The sequence below is a fragment of the Pipistrellus kuhlii genome, unplaced genomic scaffold (assembly GCF_014108245.1).
Source record: "Pipistrellus kuhlii isolate mPipKuh1 unplaced genomic scaffold, mPipKuh1.p scaffold_m20_p_15, whole genome shotgun sequence".
Classification (NCBI taxonomy): Eukaryota; Metazoa; Chordata; class Mammalia; order Chiroptera; family Vespertilionidae; genus Pipistrellus; species Pipistrellus kuhlii.
The window spans coordinates 28,009,184-28,023,141 of NW_023425460.1; the positions used below are offsets into that span (position 1 = coordinate 28,009,184).

Here is a 13,958-nt window from a genome sequence, read left to right on the forward strand (position 1 = left end):
GAAACAGAAAAGGGCCATGTGTCTGAAACATGATGAGAAGATAAATGTGAGATGAGATTGGAGATGTTTACAACAAAGACCCAGATTATCTTGGGAAACATTCTAGCTATACAATCTTGGAGAAACAGCTTTGTAGCAGCTAGAATGAAAAGAAGGCCAATGTAACTGAAATTCAGGGCATCTGGGAGAAAAGTGGGAGAGGAGGCTAGAAAATGGACCATAAAGTGCTTAATAGGTCATGAAAAAAGGTTTTGTCTCTAGGGTTAAGAAAATAGGAAGAACCCTCCCAAAGAGTACTTAGGAGAAACATCCAAAAATGTAGGAGAAAAAAAGGAAACAATAGAGTAATGGAAAATTAAGGAAAAGTGTTTCTTTTAAAAGGTTGAAAGGTTAATACAATGACGACTAAAAAAGCAGGGCACTGACATGATCAGATTTGTGTTTATAAAAAAGTACTTTGGCCCTAAGCAGTTTGGCTCAGTGGATAGAGTGTCAGCCTTCGGACTGAAGGGTCCCAGGATCAATTCCAGTCAAGGGCATGTACCTTGGTTGCGAGCACATCCCCAGTGGGGGGTATGCAGGAGGTGGTTGATCGATGTTTCTCTCTCATCGATGTTTCTGACTCTCTATCCTTCTCTCTTCCTCTCTGTAAAAAATCAATTATATACATCTACATATTATACATATACATATATATGTATATATATACATATATATGTATATATATGTGTGTGTGTGTGTGTGTGTGTGTGTGTATGTGTATGTGAATGTGTGTGTGTGTGTATGTGTATGTGTATGTGTGTGTGTATGTGTATTATTTTTAAGTACTTTGGCTGCAGCATGGAGAATTATTTGGATGTGGCCCCTGGTGAATGAGTGGAGAATGGAGGTTAATTCTATTGCCTAGGAATGAGATGATGACAAATTAGTCTGGGTGGGTGGAAATAGTGTGAAGTGAATCAATTTAAGACATTTGCATTGGATCCTTAGCCCTTATTCATCTTGCAGCTGAAAGTTTTTAAGCATCTTTCAGTTATCTCATTTCAGAGGATCTAGTGTAAAAAATGGTTAGCATAGCTGATAATACTGTATTATATGATTAAAAATAAAGATAGAAACACAACAGACTTTAATGAGTACTTGGTGTATTCGTTTCCTAGGGCTGTGATAACAAATTACCACAATTTGGTAGCTTAAAACAACAAAAAGTTGTTCTCTTGCAGTTTTGGAGACTATAAATCTGAAATCAAGGTGTTGGTGGGATTGCTTTTTTCAGAAGGCTCTAAGAATTTATTTCAATTATCTCTCCTAACTTATGGTATCTGTCAGCAATTTTTTGTGTTCCTTGGCTTGTAGATGCATCACTTTCATCTCTGCTCCTATCTTCACATGGACTTCCATATGCTTCTGTCTTATATATGGGCACCAAATTATTAGTGCTATGAGGAGAGGGAAATGTCCAATCCAGGATTATATCATTTTGAGAGTCTTACCATAATTACATCTGAATAACCCTTTTCTAAATAAAGTCACAGGTACTGGGGGTTACGACTTGCACATATCTTTTTGAGGGACACAATTCAATCCACATCCACTACACTTGGCTAGTGAGATAAGATAATGATGTAATACTGTCATTCAGTGGTATATGGAAGGCTTCAATAGGATAGATTTGGAGGAGGCATTTGTGAGTTTACACTTGGACATATTGAGCTTGAGGTGCCTTGATGTCCTTTTTTAAAAAGCATATGTATTACCATTCATATATAGGTTATAGTCACTCTTTTTGTGTATACGTTATACAGTATATTTATAAGAAAGGCTTTTACAGATTGACAATGCTGCTTCCTCTACTACTGCATTCTATTTCTGCCCTCTCTTTCATTGGCATACTTTTACAATGAATGGTCTATAATGCTGCTTCATTTTATCCACAAGTAGTGCTTCTTTAATCCCTTGCAATACAACTTCTTTATCCTGAAATGACACTGTTGAATCTGCTGTACTTCCATCTTTATTCTTTCTTCCTAGATGCTGTCACTCATTATGCAGATGACTTCAATTTGCATGTCCATCTAAGTTCTGGATCAAGTTTTAGACTTCTAACTAGATGCTGGATAGTCTGTGTCTTTTACTTTACCAGATATATTAACCCTATTAATAAACTTTTTCCAATCCCTATTTCTTCAAACCATATCAGTTTCCATCTCAAAAGGTTTTGTAGTAATTGCTGGTTCATCCCTCCTCTTAAACACACTTCATTTCCATTCAGTGATTATCACCCCATTTTTAAAAAATATTTTATTCATTTTTTATAGAGGGAGAGAGTCAGAAACATCGATGAGAGAGAAACATCGATCAGCTGCCTCCTGCACACTCCCCACTGGGGATGTGCCCGCCTCCAAGGTACATGCCCTTGACCGGAATCGAACCTGGGACCCTTCAGTCCGCAAGCTGATGCTCTTTCCACTGAGCCAAACCGGTTTCGGCTATCACTCCATTTTTAATCCGTTTTCACAAGGTGCTGGAATTATTTCAATAGCCCCTCTCTGCCTACTTACTATCCCTCCTTGAGTGATAAAGGAAATCTTTGAGAAAAGCACTGCGATGTAGCGTGGTGGTAGATAAGATGAAGTGAAGACTGGAGGGTGTTGAACGAGAGGAGATGAAGCCCTAAATTGTGGCGATGGTGATGGAGAAGATGGATATAAAAGGGTAATTAGAGCTGGAAGAATCTAACACCTTGTAGTCTCCTATAAATTAAGCACGTCGAGTGGATTTTTGCTAAACGAGCCAAACCCGTGCTCCTCCTGTAAGAGCTGTCAGACTCGGAGTGGACCAACCAACCTCCACCATCCAGATGGCGGATCCCAGATTGGCCGCCGGAGTGTCAGGGAGAGGGCCTCTCTAGCCGGCGTCTCTATGGTTCGCGGAGTCTCCCGGTCCCGGCTTGACCGGTCCGGCTCCAGCGCGTGCGCAGACCCAGGCACCGGCCCGCCCTCCCGCAACTGCCCGAAGCCCGGGTGGGAGGGGCGGGTCTGGGAAGGTTGCGGCGGCGGCCGCCGCGGCCCGGGCTCCTAGGGCTGCACCCGGGCCGAGCCTGCGCCGGGGACTCTTCCGCCGCCTCCTCCTCGGGCGGCGCTCACCCGGCCCGGATGGTGGGTCCGGAGGATGCCGGAGCCTGCTCGGGAAGAAACCCCAAGTTCCTCCCGGTGCCGGCGCCCGAGTCGGCGGGCGCGGACGGGAAGATGATCCGGGCCACGGGCGGCTTTGGCGGAGGCGTCGGCGCTGTGGAGCCGCCGGAGGAGGGGGAGGAGGAGGAGGAGGAGGAAACGCCGCCTCAGCAGCTCCTCCGGCGTTACCTCGCGGCGGCCGGGGGGCAGCTGGAGCCCGGGCTGTGCTCCTGCCCGCCGCCCGCCGGCCAGTGCGGCGTTCCGGCGGCCCCGCACCGAGCCCCGGGCTCCGGGCACCGAGGCGCGGAGGCGGCGGGCGCGCCGCGGCACGGGGGCATGACCAACGGGGACTCGGGCTTTCTGCCGGGCCGGGGCTGGCGCGACCCGGAGGAGGCTCGCGGGCCGGCGCGCGCCGGCGCCCGGGATCCCCGCCTCCCCCTGGAGGGGCCCGGCGCCGAGGGCGCGGACGCCGCGGGCAGCCGGTCCGACTGGGCCACGCCGCTCGAGGACCCGCTGCGGAGCTGCTGCCTGGCGGCGGCGGAGGGCAGCCCGGCCAGCGGCGGCGGCGGCAGCGGCAGCGAGGACTGGGAGCAGCCGGGAGCCGGGGCCGGGGGTCCCGAGGAGGGCGCGCCCCCCGCCACCGCGGCCGGGAGGACTAGTGGGGGCGCAGGGCTGGGCTTCTCCGACGTCCACCTCAACTCGCGGAACACGTTCGAGGTGAGCCGCCGCCACGGCGCCCGCGACCACCCGCCCCCGGCGGGGCCGCCGGTGCCCTCGTCCGTCGCGGAGCAGGGCCCCGCGGGGACCTCGGCCCGGGCTCGACGGAGCGGCGGCTTGGCCGACTTCTTCGCCAGGTACAGCGCCGGCCGCGCGGGGCTCGGGGCGTGCGGGGGGCCGGGCCGCTGCGCGCGGGCTCTGGCCGGCGTCCGGGCTCAGCTGTGATTTGTCCCCGGGAAGAGGAACTGGGTCTGCATTGTGTGTCTGTGCTGTGAGCTCTGGGAGCGAGCCTCTCCGCTCCCCTGTGGCCTGGGGGCCGCCTCTACCTGCCCTTCACACCTGGGTTTTGTTACTCCGTGCCTGCCAGCCCGGTAGTGCCCAGTCTGCAGTTTGCCTCACCTGAGTAGCAGACAGCCTACTCCGTCCCCAATTTTATTTATTTTTTAAATCGTACTACAAGGAATAGGATAGTACGGGTGTGTAGGCTTGGGATTGTGATAAAGAGAAATCGTTTAGCAAAGCTGACTACGTGGAATCAAATCCATTCAAATTGGGAATTCTTGAAATTAGAAGAGGTTGTATTTGGGGGCCTGTCCCCCCCCCTCACCTCCCCAAAAAAGTGGCCTTTATTCAAATGCAGTTTGGTGTTTAGAACTTGATCCCCGCCTTTAGAGCCAAATTGCTATGTCAGTTTAATCTAGAAAATCCCTCTTGTCTACTTCTGTCAGATAGCTCTCACTTTTTTGCAGCAACTTCATTTTAAGTTTTCACGGTATTATTTATGTCATTTGACCTGCTTTTCTTGAAACTAAATGATGGTCCTGGACATTCCAGACTTGAGAATGGGGCCTTGTTGGTTTGCCAGGGATAAGTAAATAGTCCAGAAGTACCCATCCTAATGAACATGAGTGAAGAGCAAAAGCAGTCTCCCTTGAGTTAGATTTTGACCCGCTTTTTTTTTTTTTTTTTAAATCTATAAGCAAATGGGAAAGTATTCCCAATTTGTAAAACCCTCTCAGAGTTCTCTCTCCTGTGTTTTTGTTATTTTTCCAGGGATCTTCACAAACAGCAGAAATAAGTTTCCACAGTTCAAGTGTAGAGGATTATACAATTAGTGTGCATTGTAGACACAGTCACAATTTTCTGATTGTAATTAATATTTCTTATTTTTTTCAATTTTATTATCCCTTATTTTCCTGGCTTGTGTAAATTTACAAATAAGTTATAAAGTTGTTTAAATCAAGATTGGGAAAGCCTAATTTTTATTACTGATAGGGCAAAATATATAGAGTAGTAAGATCTGCTTCGGCCACGGACTCAGGGATTCCGGGTTCGATTCTGGTCAGGGACATGTTGGGGGCACATCCCCAGTGGAGGGTGTGCATGAGGCAGCTGATTGATGTTTCTCTCTCATCAATGTTTCTAACTCTCTATCCCTCTCCCTTCCTTTCTGTAAAAAAATCAGTTTTATATATATATATATATATATATATATATATATATATATATATATATATATATATTTAAAGCTTGTAGTGGCATTACTTTAAAACTCTCTAGATGAGTTAAGCGTATATATTTGTGACCTTGTGTGGCGTTTATGTGTTTATTGATCATGTTTTGATGTCAGGTAATTTTAGACCTGGGAGCAGCTTTGGAGATCACTAATTCAACCATTGTACCCAGAGTACTTGCTCAACACTACTCATTGGGAATAGAGATGGTTTGGACAATGGTTATGATCTTTAAGTTGGAGGTAGAGTACAGGCTAGTGGGGATTATGCATTGCAATTAATGAATAATGAGGCACATCTATTATAAGAGGCTTTCATATTGTTAACTGTTGACAGGAATTGTGATATAATTTAATAATTTTTCTTTATCCTCTAGGTTAATAGGATTTTAATTAATGTAGTTAATTGACATTCATATGGCCACACCAATCATGTGTGTCAGACCACTGGGTTTGAACCTAGAAAATTTGGTACCCTGAAGTTAATTTCTTTAAGCCTCATTTTTCTTAATTGCAATCTGTGAAGATTCTAGGTGTCATTGCGTCCTTTATGTAACATTAATGGGAAAGGAGAGAGTCAGACAGGCACAGTTTTTCTCCTAGCTAAACCTTGGCCAAAACCTTAACTGGATTCTGAACATCTTAAAGGCAGAGACTCTGACATTCATCTCTGACTCTATAATACCTAGCGCTGGTATAAAGAACCCCACTCAGGTTGTGTTGAATTGGCAACTTGCATGGACTCTCCCTCTACTGATCTATAAGTACTAATTTGTACCTAGTAATTTTGAACAATCTTCCATCCCCAGGCAGAATAATCAGAAATTTTCCTTGTTCCTGCAACCTAAGAGGCTTTTTTCTTCTTGTGCACAGGTATCATTCTCGACTCTGAAGCTCTGAAGCCCTTTGGGGACATCTTGTTCTAGGATATACTCTTATTCTTAGGTGCAACCCCGACCCCTACTTCATTTTTCAATGAGGAAGCTCACTGTCTAAATAAGATAGTTGAGTTAGCTAATGGTAGATCTGGGAATAGAAACCAGGAAACCAGGATTCCTAGCTTTCAGTTCAGGTTTACATTCCATCATAACTGCTGTTCACCTGGGGCTCTTTTCTCTCCATCTTTTCCTTCTTCCTTCTTTCTCTCTTTCCTGTAACAGAAATACTTCTAAAGAATACCTCAGGTTTGTTTTACCTTAGTAAAGGGGAACATTTTACAGCAATATATCTATTACTAGAAAGTTAGGTACATCATTGGCAGGAGCTTCATTGGGGCAGAAATTTTATGGGAGAGGAAGGAATTTGGTTCAGGACGGGACCACGGTCATGACCTCCTGCTTCCTCTCCCTTCGAGATGAGGTGAATTGTAGTTCTTTCCTTCTTGGGGGCTTGTCTCAGCTTCACAGGGGCATCTCTGTGTTTATTGTGACTTGACCTAGAAGTAACCTTTCTTCTGATCCTTAGCCCTTTCTTGTCTATAAAAGTTTTGAAATGCTAGGTAGGTACTACTACCCCCACTGTTATAATCTCATCTGTGAGGAGGAGATAAAAAACTTTAAAAAAATATATATTTCCCCTGTGTCTGGCACCCATCTCAACTCCTTCCCTGAGATTCAGTATTTTCTTAAAAAACAAACAAACAAACAAACAAAAAACCAACCAATCACAACACACTATAGGGAATAGGGACTTACACTAAACCGTGGGAAGTCCAACATTGGTTTTAAGGTGGATGGTTAGAGGTATGATATTCCTATCTAATAAAGAGGAGATATGCACTTCTTTATTAGATAAATAACACCGTCACAAATATGGTGGCACCCATAGCCACAAGATGGAGGCACCCAGTCCCCTCAGTCTGGCTGGGGGGCTTGACAGGCATGCAGTGTGGCCAGACCCGCCTTCAGGCAGGTCCAACAGCTCCTTGTGCCTGCCACCAGATTGCCACAGTCCTTTCAGCCCAGCCGAGGGGGCAAGAGGCGCATGGTGTGGCCAGACCTGCCCTCAGCTGCCCAGGGCTGGCCTGAGGCGCAGGCAAGCCTCGGATGGCGGCTGCCCAGCCGCCGAGGGCTGCCTGAGGCTTGCACTGCTGGCAGTGGCAGCAGCAGAGGTGTCGCCTCCTGACCCTGAGAGCTCCCAGACTGTGAAAGGGGGCAGGCTGGGCTGAGGGGACACCCCTCCCCCCTCAAGTACATGAATTTTCATGCACTTGTGCCTCTAGTATGAATATAAATATGGTAGAAAGGTTTTGGGAAACTCCAATTTTTGTGGGACTAAGAATTTTAAGAGCTCAAACATAATTTTTTTAAAAATATATTTTATTCATTTTTTTTACAGAGAGGAAGAGAGAGGGATAGAGAGCTAGAAACATCAATGAGAGAGAAGCATCAATCAGCTGTCTCCTGCACACCCCCCATCAGGGATGCACCCACAACCACAGTACATGCCCTCGACCGGAATCGAACCCGGGACCCTTCAGTCGCAGGCCATGCTCTATCCATTGAGCCAAACCAGCCCTGGCTCAAACATCATTTTGAAATGTAAAAGTGTTCATATTTTAACATTATAGCCCAGTAAGCAAAGCAGACTATTCATCCAATATTAACTTGGAGTTAGTTGTTGTTCAGTAGAAATTTTCTGTATTATTTAAAATGGACATATATTTTTTTTAAATCTTATTTTATTTTAGAATAGTTTTAGATTTGCAAAAAAGTTACACAGATATTACATACAGATGGTTCTGCTATCCTGCTCACCCTGTTCCCATATTGTCAACATCATATTACTGGAGTACATTTGTCACAAATTAGAAAGCAACATCTGTACAGTAAGTCCTCACTTAACATCTTCAATAGATTGCGAAACTTTAAGTGAAATGTTGCATAACAAAACCAATTTTACTCCAGGTTGATTGATATAAACAAGAGTTAAGTTCCTACAGTATCTTGGCATCTCATCAATGTTTTAATGAAACGATGTTATTCAAGGACCTGCCTTATATTCTGTTACTTAAACCTCACACTTTATTTGGCATGGAGTTATTGACTAAAGTTTTTATTTGGGGAGCAGTTGTGTTTTACTATAAAGTCAAAAATGTTTAAAGTAGAAGGAACTTCAGGGATCACTTATGCATTGTTTAATACCCTATGGAAAACCGACAGTGCTGTTGCCAATGAAATATTTGGTTTGCTAGCAGATCTAATTTTTTTCTTTAGAAAATGCTAGATTTTTTTTCTTCTACTTCTTTGGAATGGGATGGGGTACAGAGGGATGACAGGAGTAGTAAGTAAATTCTAATTAATCAATGAACTAGAACTTGAGGCTTGAACTTTATCACCATGAGTTATTTCTCAAAGGTGGCCACTGCTTGACTTCAGTGAGCTAATAGCCTAGTAGTGCAATAGTTCTTAGCCTTTGTTAAACTTCAAAATTTCCTAGAAGCACATTTTTTAAAAAAATTAGATTCTCCAGAATCCACAACCTCTACCTAGTCTAATTCAGGGTAACTTTCTTTTGGCAGGTGACATCTTCAAACTGCAGATTATAGTGGTTAAAAATTCTAGTTATGAAGTTAGATAAGTGCCTGGGATTAAATTCGATTACTAGCTGTGTAATTATGGACAAGTTACTTGGCTTCTCTGGACCTTAAGCAACTCCTCCATAAAATGGGGATATTAGTGATACCTCCCACATGGGATTGTCATGAATGTTAAATGAGGTAATATTCTAAGTGCTTTGTATTTATTATATGGCATACAGTGAGGATTCAAATGTCATTATTTATTTATTTATTTTTAAAATATATTTTATTGATTTTGTACAGGGAGAGGAAGGGAGAGAGATACAGAGTTAGAAACATCGATGAGAGAGAGTCATTGATCAGCTGCCTCTTGTACACCCCCCCCCCCCTGGGGATGTGCCCGCAACCAAGGTACATGCCTTTGACCGGAATCGAACCTGGGACCTTTCAGTCCGCAGACCGACACTCTACCACTGAGCCAAACCGGCTTCGGCTCAAATGTCATTATTTAAACTACAGCAAGACCACCACTGTCCCTTCCCCAATCCCATCGCTAAAATCCGCTGGTTTTAAGAAAGGAAGAGACGAATGAATTTTATGTATACGACCTGAAGAAACATTACACAATTTGTGTAGTAGATTTTTAAACATAATTTTTATTTTGTATTAGATGGATGTTAAAATGGACTCTAGTGTAGTGATATAAAATTTCCAGAAGTCTTGAAGCTTTGACTAAAACAAATTTGAGAAGGAACTAAAAGGAGGGAATGTTGAGAAAGATTAAATTATTTGTATCTTTTATTGTTTTAAGGACCTTTCTTAGACAGGCAAAGCCAATTTTTGTTTAAGTTCATGAAATGTTTAACTTGGCTTACTCATACATTTCATACTTAGTATGTTGTGGTAGGAAAGTTTTTGGGGGAAATGGAAACATTTGGAGCTTTTGAGGTGATCCATCTGTTAGCCGTTTCTAAATGTATTACTCAAAAGGGAAAGTCATTCCCTTTGGAGGCTATTTTTTCTAGGAACTCTGTTAGCTACAGTAAGCATTGTCCCTAGGTAGTTCTAGTTAACAGTTGCTTGGACCCTACTCCAGTAATTCTTAAACTTCAGTGTTTTAAATAGGGGGAAGAGGGGGCATGTTAGGAATGCAGATGCCTTGTGCCCTTTGATTAAGCACATCCTGGGTGAGGTCCAGCAGGAATCCAAATATGTACCAAGTAGTACTTCCAAGTGATTCTGATACAGGTGGTTCCCAGACAATAATTACTGAAATAATTATTGATAGGCAGGTCTCCTGAGGTAATTACTGAAAGAAGTTACAGCATATATTTTATCTCAAATTGCTTTGTTTATTTAAAATTGGGTCATTGTTATGTACAATGTAATTGATGAGTATAGACATACAACAGAGAACAGATGCAAATACAAATGTAGAAGTATTTTCCTAACCTTCACTAGTTGAGAATTTATCTCTGCCTAATTAAATCTGAGCTTCCTTTTTATTAGTGGAAAGGGTCTTTTATTTTCATTGTATGCTATTTAGATAGCCGTGCTTGCCTGTTCTTTAACTTTAGCGCACAAAACTTTACTCAGGTCTCTTCAATGTGGGGTCATTTACCTCTCCTTATTTACAACTTAATAAAAAGGGTGCTAATTTTCCTTCCTTCTGCTGCTAGTTATAATTCTTTTCCATGCCTTTAAGAAAAACTCCTGCACGTTACACATGGCTTATTCCCCTTTAGAATTTGCTGCTTCAGCCTTCCTCGCACTTATTTTTGTGGCCAAAAGGAAGAGAGGGAAACCATGTGACTTGAGTTTTCAGCAGGCTCTTTCTTGAAATTAAGAGTTTACTTTAGGAAACCAAGCTACAAGTTATATACTTACTTAGAGCTAGTTTGACAGTGAACTTGGTAATGTGTTTAGATTACCTTTGAATTTTGCTGTTGACTTCTCTTTTTTTTAAATGTTGTTATTGATTTCAGAGAAAGAAAGGGAGCGGGAGAGATAGAAACATCAATGATGAGAGAATCATGGGGTCTACTGTCTCCCACACACCCCCTACTGGGGATCAAGCCTGCAAATCCCCCCTCTATGCCCCAACTGTGACCTTCTTGTTCATAAGTCAATGCTCAACCACTTAACCACATCAGCTAGTAGGTTTCTTTTTAATTTGAATTTTATTTTGGGATACTTTTCTTGGTTAAAAAATATTTCATCTGCCTGTTTTAATCATACACAGATTAAAACATTCTAAGTTTGGAACTCAATAAGTTTTGAAATCAAATTATGTGCTATTTTTTCATATTTTTCCAAATACTGTAATGTACAACTATCCATTATTTAGAATTTCCAAATCTGGTTTTCATCTAGATTATTGGTAGTCTTCTTCTAGTCAAGTAGGTAAAATACTTTTCTGTTGTCCCAGGAAAAAATTATTTAAAGACTACAATAGTTTAATCTTTTTGTTAAAAAACAACAAACATATTACCCTGGCCCGTGTTGGGTGTAGTACCATTCACCAAAAGGTAACCTGTTTTCATTCCTAGTCAGGGCACATACCCAGGTCTCAGATTTGGTCCTCAGTCAGGATTCATGCAGGAGGAATCAGATAGATAGATAGATAGATAGATAGATATCCCTCCAAAATCACTAAAAACAAGCATAAAGTGATCATGTTATCTGCTTTTGAAAAGCAGGACAGGAAATATAAAATAAAACTGAAGATGAATACTTTGTTTTCATACAATTCCAGTTAAGGTGGTAAGAAAGAAGATAAAATTGGAGAGCGTAGAGGTATGGTTAGAGACAGGAGAAACTGTTAGAGAACGAGTTTGAAGAGGTTTGTACAGAGAGTGATAGCAGAAATAATTGTTAGCTGGAATTTAGCTCTGTACTTTGGCCTGTGGGCTTCAGAGTATTACACATTATCTCCATATTTATTTTTCTGCTTACCTCAGTGCCTTTGTGACTGTTTCTGGCAACCTCTTTCCTTAAAGATATCTGCTCTGCCTCTCCCCTCTTTACTTCCCTATTGCCCTCATCCCCTCATGGCCTTTTAATAGGCTATAGCATGCAAGTGAAATTTCTTTTTTTTAATAACCAGTTTTATTTAAGGTTTAATTTAGATTTAAAAGTTTAAGTTGTATGATAGATTCAGGTATTATTAAAAAATACATTTATCAAAGGGTAAAATAAATGTAAAATATACAGTTTTACCCAATGTTTTCTTTCTTGAAGTTCCAGTGCTGAAAGGAAAATTTCTATTACAAGCACCATGGTAAATCTAGGGGACAGAATTAAAATCTCTCACCCGTGAGGAAAAAAATAATTGTTCATTACTAGAAAGATATATTGTAAAAATTTTAAGTTCTGAAATAAGTTATTGAAGTTTTAAATTAGTAAAAGGTCTCAATTGAGAAAGTTTCTGGCTTTTTGAGGAGTGTTAAAATTTAAGTTGTTTGTTTTTTAAAATAATCATTGGTGTTATTTGGAAAACAAAGGATTTGTTGTGATTCAGAATTGGGTAATCATCAAAAACTGTTAAATAAAAACTAATAAAATAAAGCTTTTGATTGATAAATTATTATATAACATAACTGGCACAACAATGAACATATAACCCAAGGATGTTGTCCACCTTTGTGATATACTCCCAGAAGCATATTAATACAGTCAAGAATAGCAGAAAAGTGGTTGACTTTCAATATTGGGCATACTAATAAAACAGCAGAGAATTAATTATACAGCCCGAAGGGAAAACTTAGAGGATAATCACTATAAAACTTTATTGAATAAAATAATTCTTGAATAAAATAATGACTAGATACATGTTTTAATGAGGAGATAAGTTTGTTTTGCTCTTATATGAAACCACCAAAATACATTTTTTAAATTTAGTTGTCCATTTGATGGAAACATCATAACTACCTGTAGGAAAAAAAAAAGACAATTATCTTGTTTGACAAGAAGGATTTCAATTTTGCTCTGGAATATAGCATCTATCTTAGTTTGTATCATAGGTTCTATCATCAGTTCAAGAAGTACTTCTAGGTTAGGCTTGTACAAAATGTTAACAAAACAAAACAAGTAACAACAACCTCAGAGCTAAGTTTCTGCCTCTTTATTCTTAGTGTTTAGGCACCTGATGGGTGTTACTGTTTAGCCTCTGCTTGAATTCTTTCACCAACCAGGAGCTCAATTTCCGCAAGGCAGCCTGTTGAGCAATGTTATTAATTGTTAGAAAGTTCTTTATGTGAGAGTACAGTGAAGCTCTTTGTAATATTCATGGTCCTAATTTTGCCTTGTAGAGCCACAAAGAATAAGTCAGATCTTTGTCATATTTCCCCTTCAGAAATTTAAAGATTGCTATTGAGCCTTTTTGGTTTTGTTTTTGGATCCTCCTAGCTAACCATGTACAGTCCTTATGAGTTAGTTTGCAATTTTCTTACCATTTATTCATTCACAATGCTGTTGAACCTTATTATATGAATGAAGCACTAAGGAAATTAGATAAACAGGATATAAATAAACTTAAGATGGAGGAGTCATATAAATCAATACTTAGAATATTACCTGATTAGTGTTGTAAAAGAAGCTACCAGAATGCAGCAGTAGCACTGAAGAAGAAGTGATTAACTTCAGGGTGGAAGTTAGGGAACTCTTCAAGGAGATTAAACATGAAGACTAAATCTTCTACTAATGAGGGTTTGGATTGGAATGAGGCTGAGGCCAGTACAAGCACATAACAGCATATGCAGAATTTATTTGTGAAATGGCACGGTACTTTTGGGACTGCAGATGCTCATTAATATGACTGTTTGGAATATAGTATCATAGATTGTGAGGCATAGTGTCAAAAACTGAGGCATAAAGGTTAAGGCTAAATTATGGAATTTGTGTGACAGAACTATAAGCAATTTGAATGGATTCTATAAGGTATGGCAGTGCATAGGACTGTTGATGGCTTTTTAAAATATATATTTTTATTTCAGAGAGGAAGAGAGAGAGATAGAAACATCTATGATGAGAGAGA

The 13,958-nt window shown here is 41.3% G+C and overlaps 1 protein-coding gene across 3 annotated transcripts in view; it reads left to right on the forward strand.

Moving 5' to 3' along the window:
• The first annotated feature begins 3,001 nt into the window (after positions 1–3,001).
• The window catches only part of TBC1D12 (TBC1 domain family member 12), a 61,852-nt gene continuing 50,895 nt past the window's right edge, over positions 3,002–13,958 (forward strand). Inside the window, exon 1 of one of the 3 annotated variants that reach the window (XM_036438603.2) lies at positions 3,002–4,027. In XM_036438603.2, the coding sequence (XP_036294496.1) occupies positions 3,156–4,027 (872 nt within the window). In that variant the 5' untranslated portion in view covers positions 3,002–3,155. The remainder of the gene's footprint in view (positions 4,028–13,958) is intronic. The other 2 variants (XM_036438606.2, XM_036438607.2) reach the window with 2 other exon arrangements.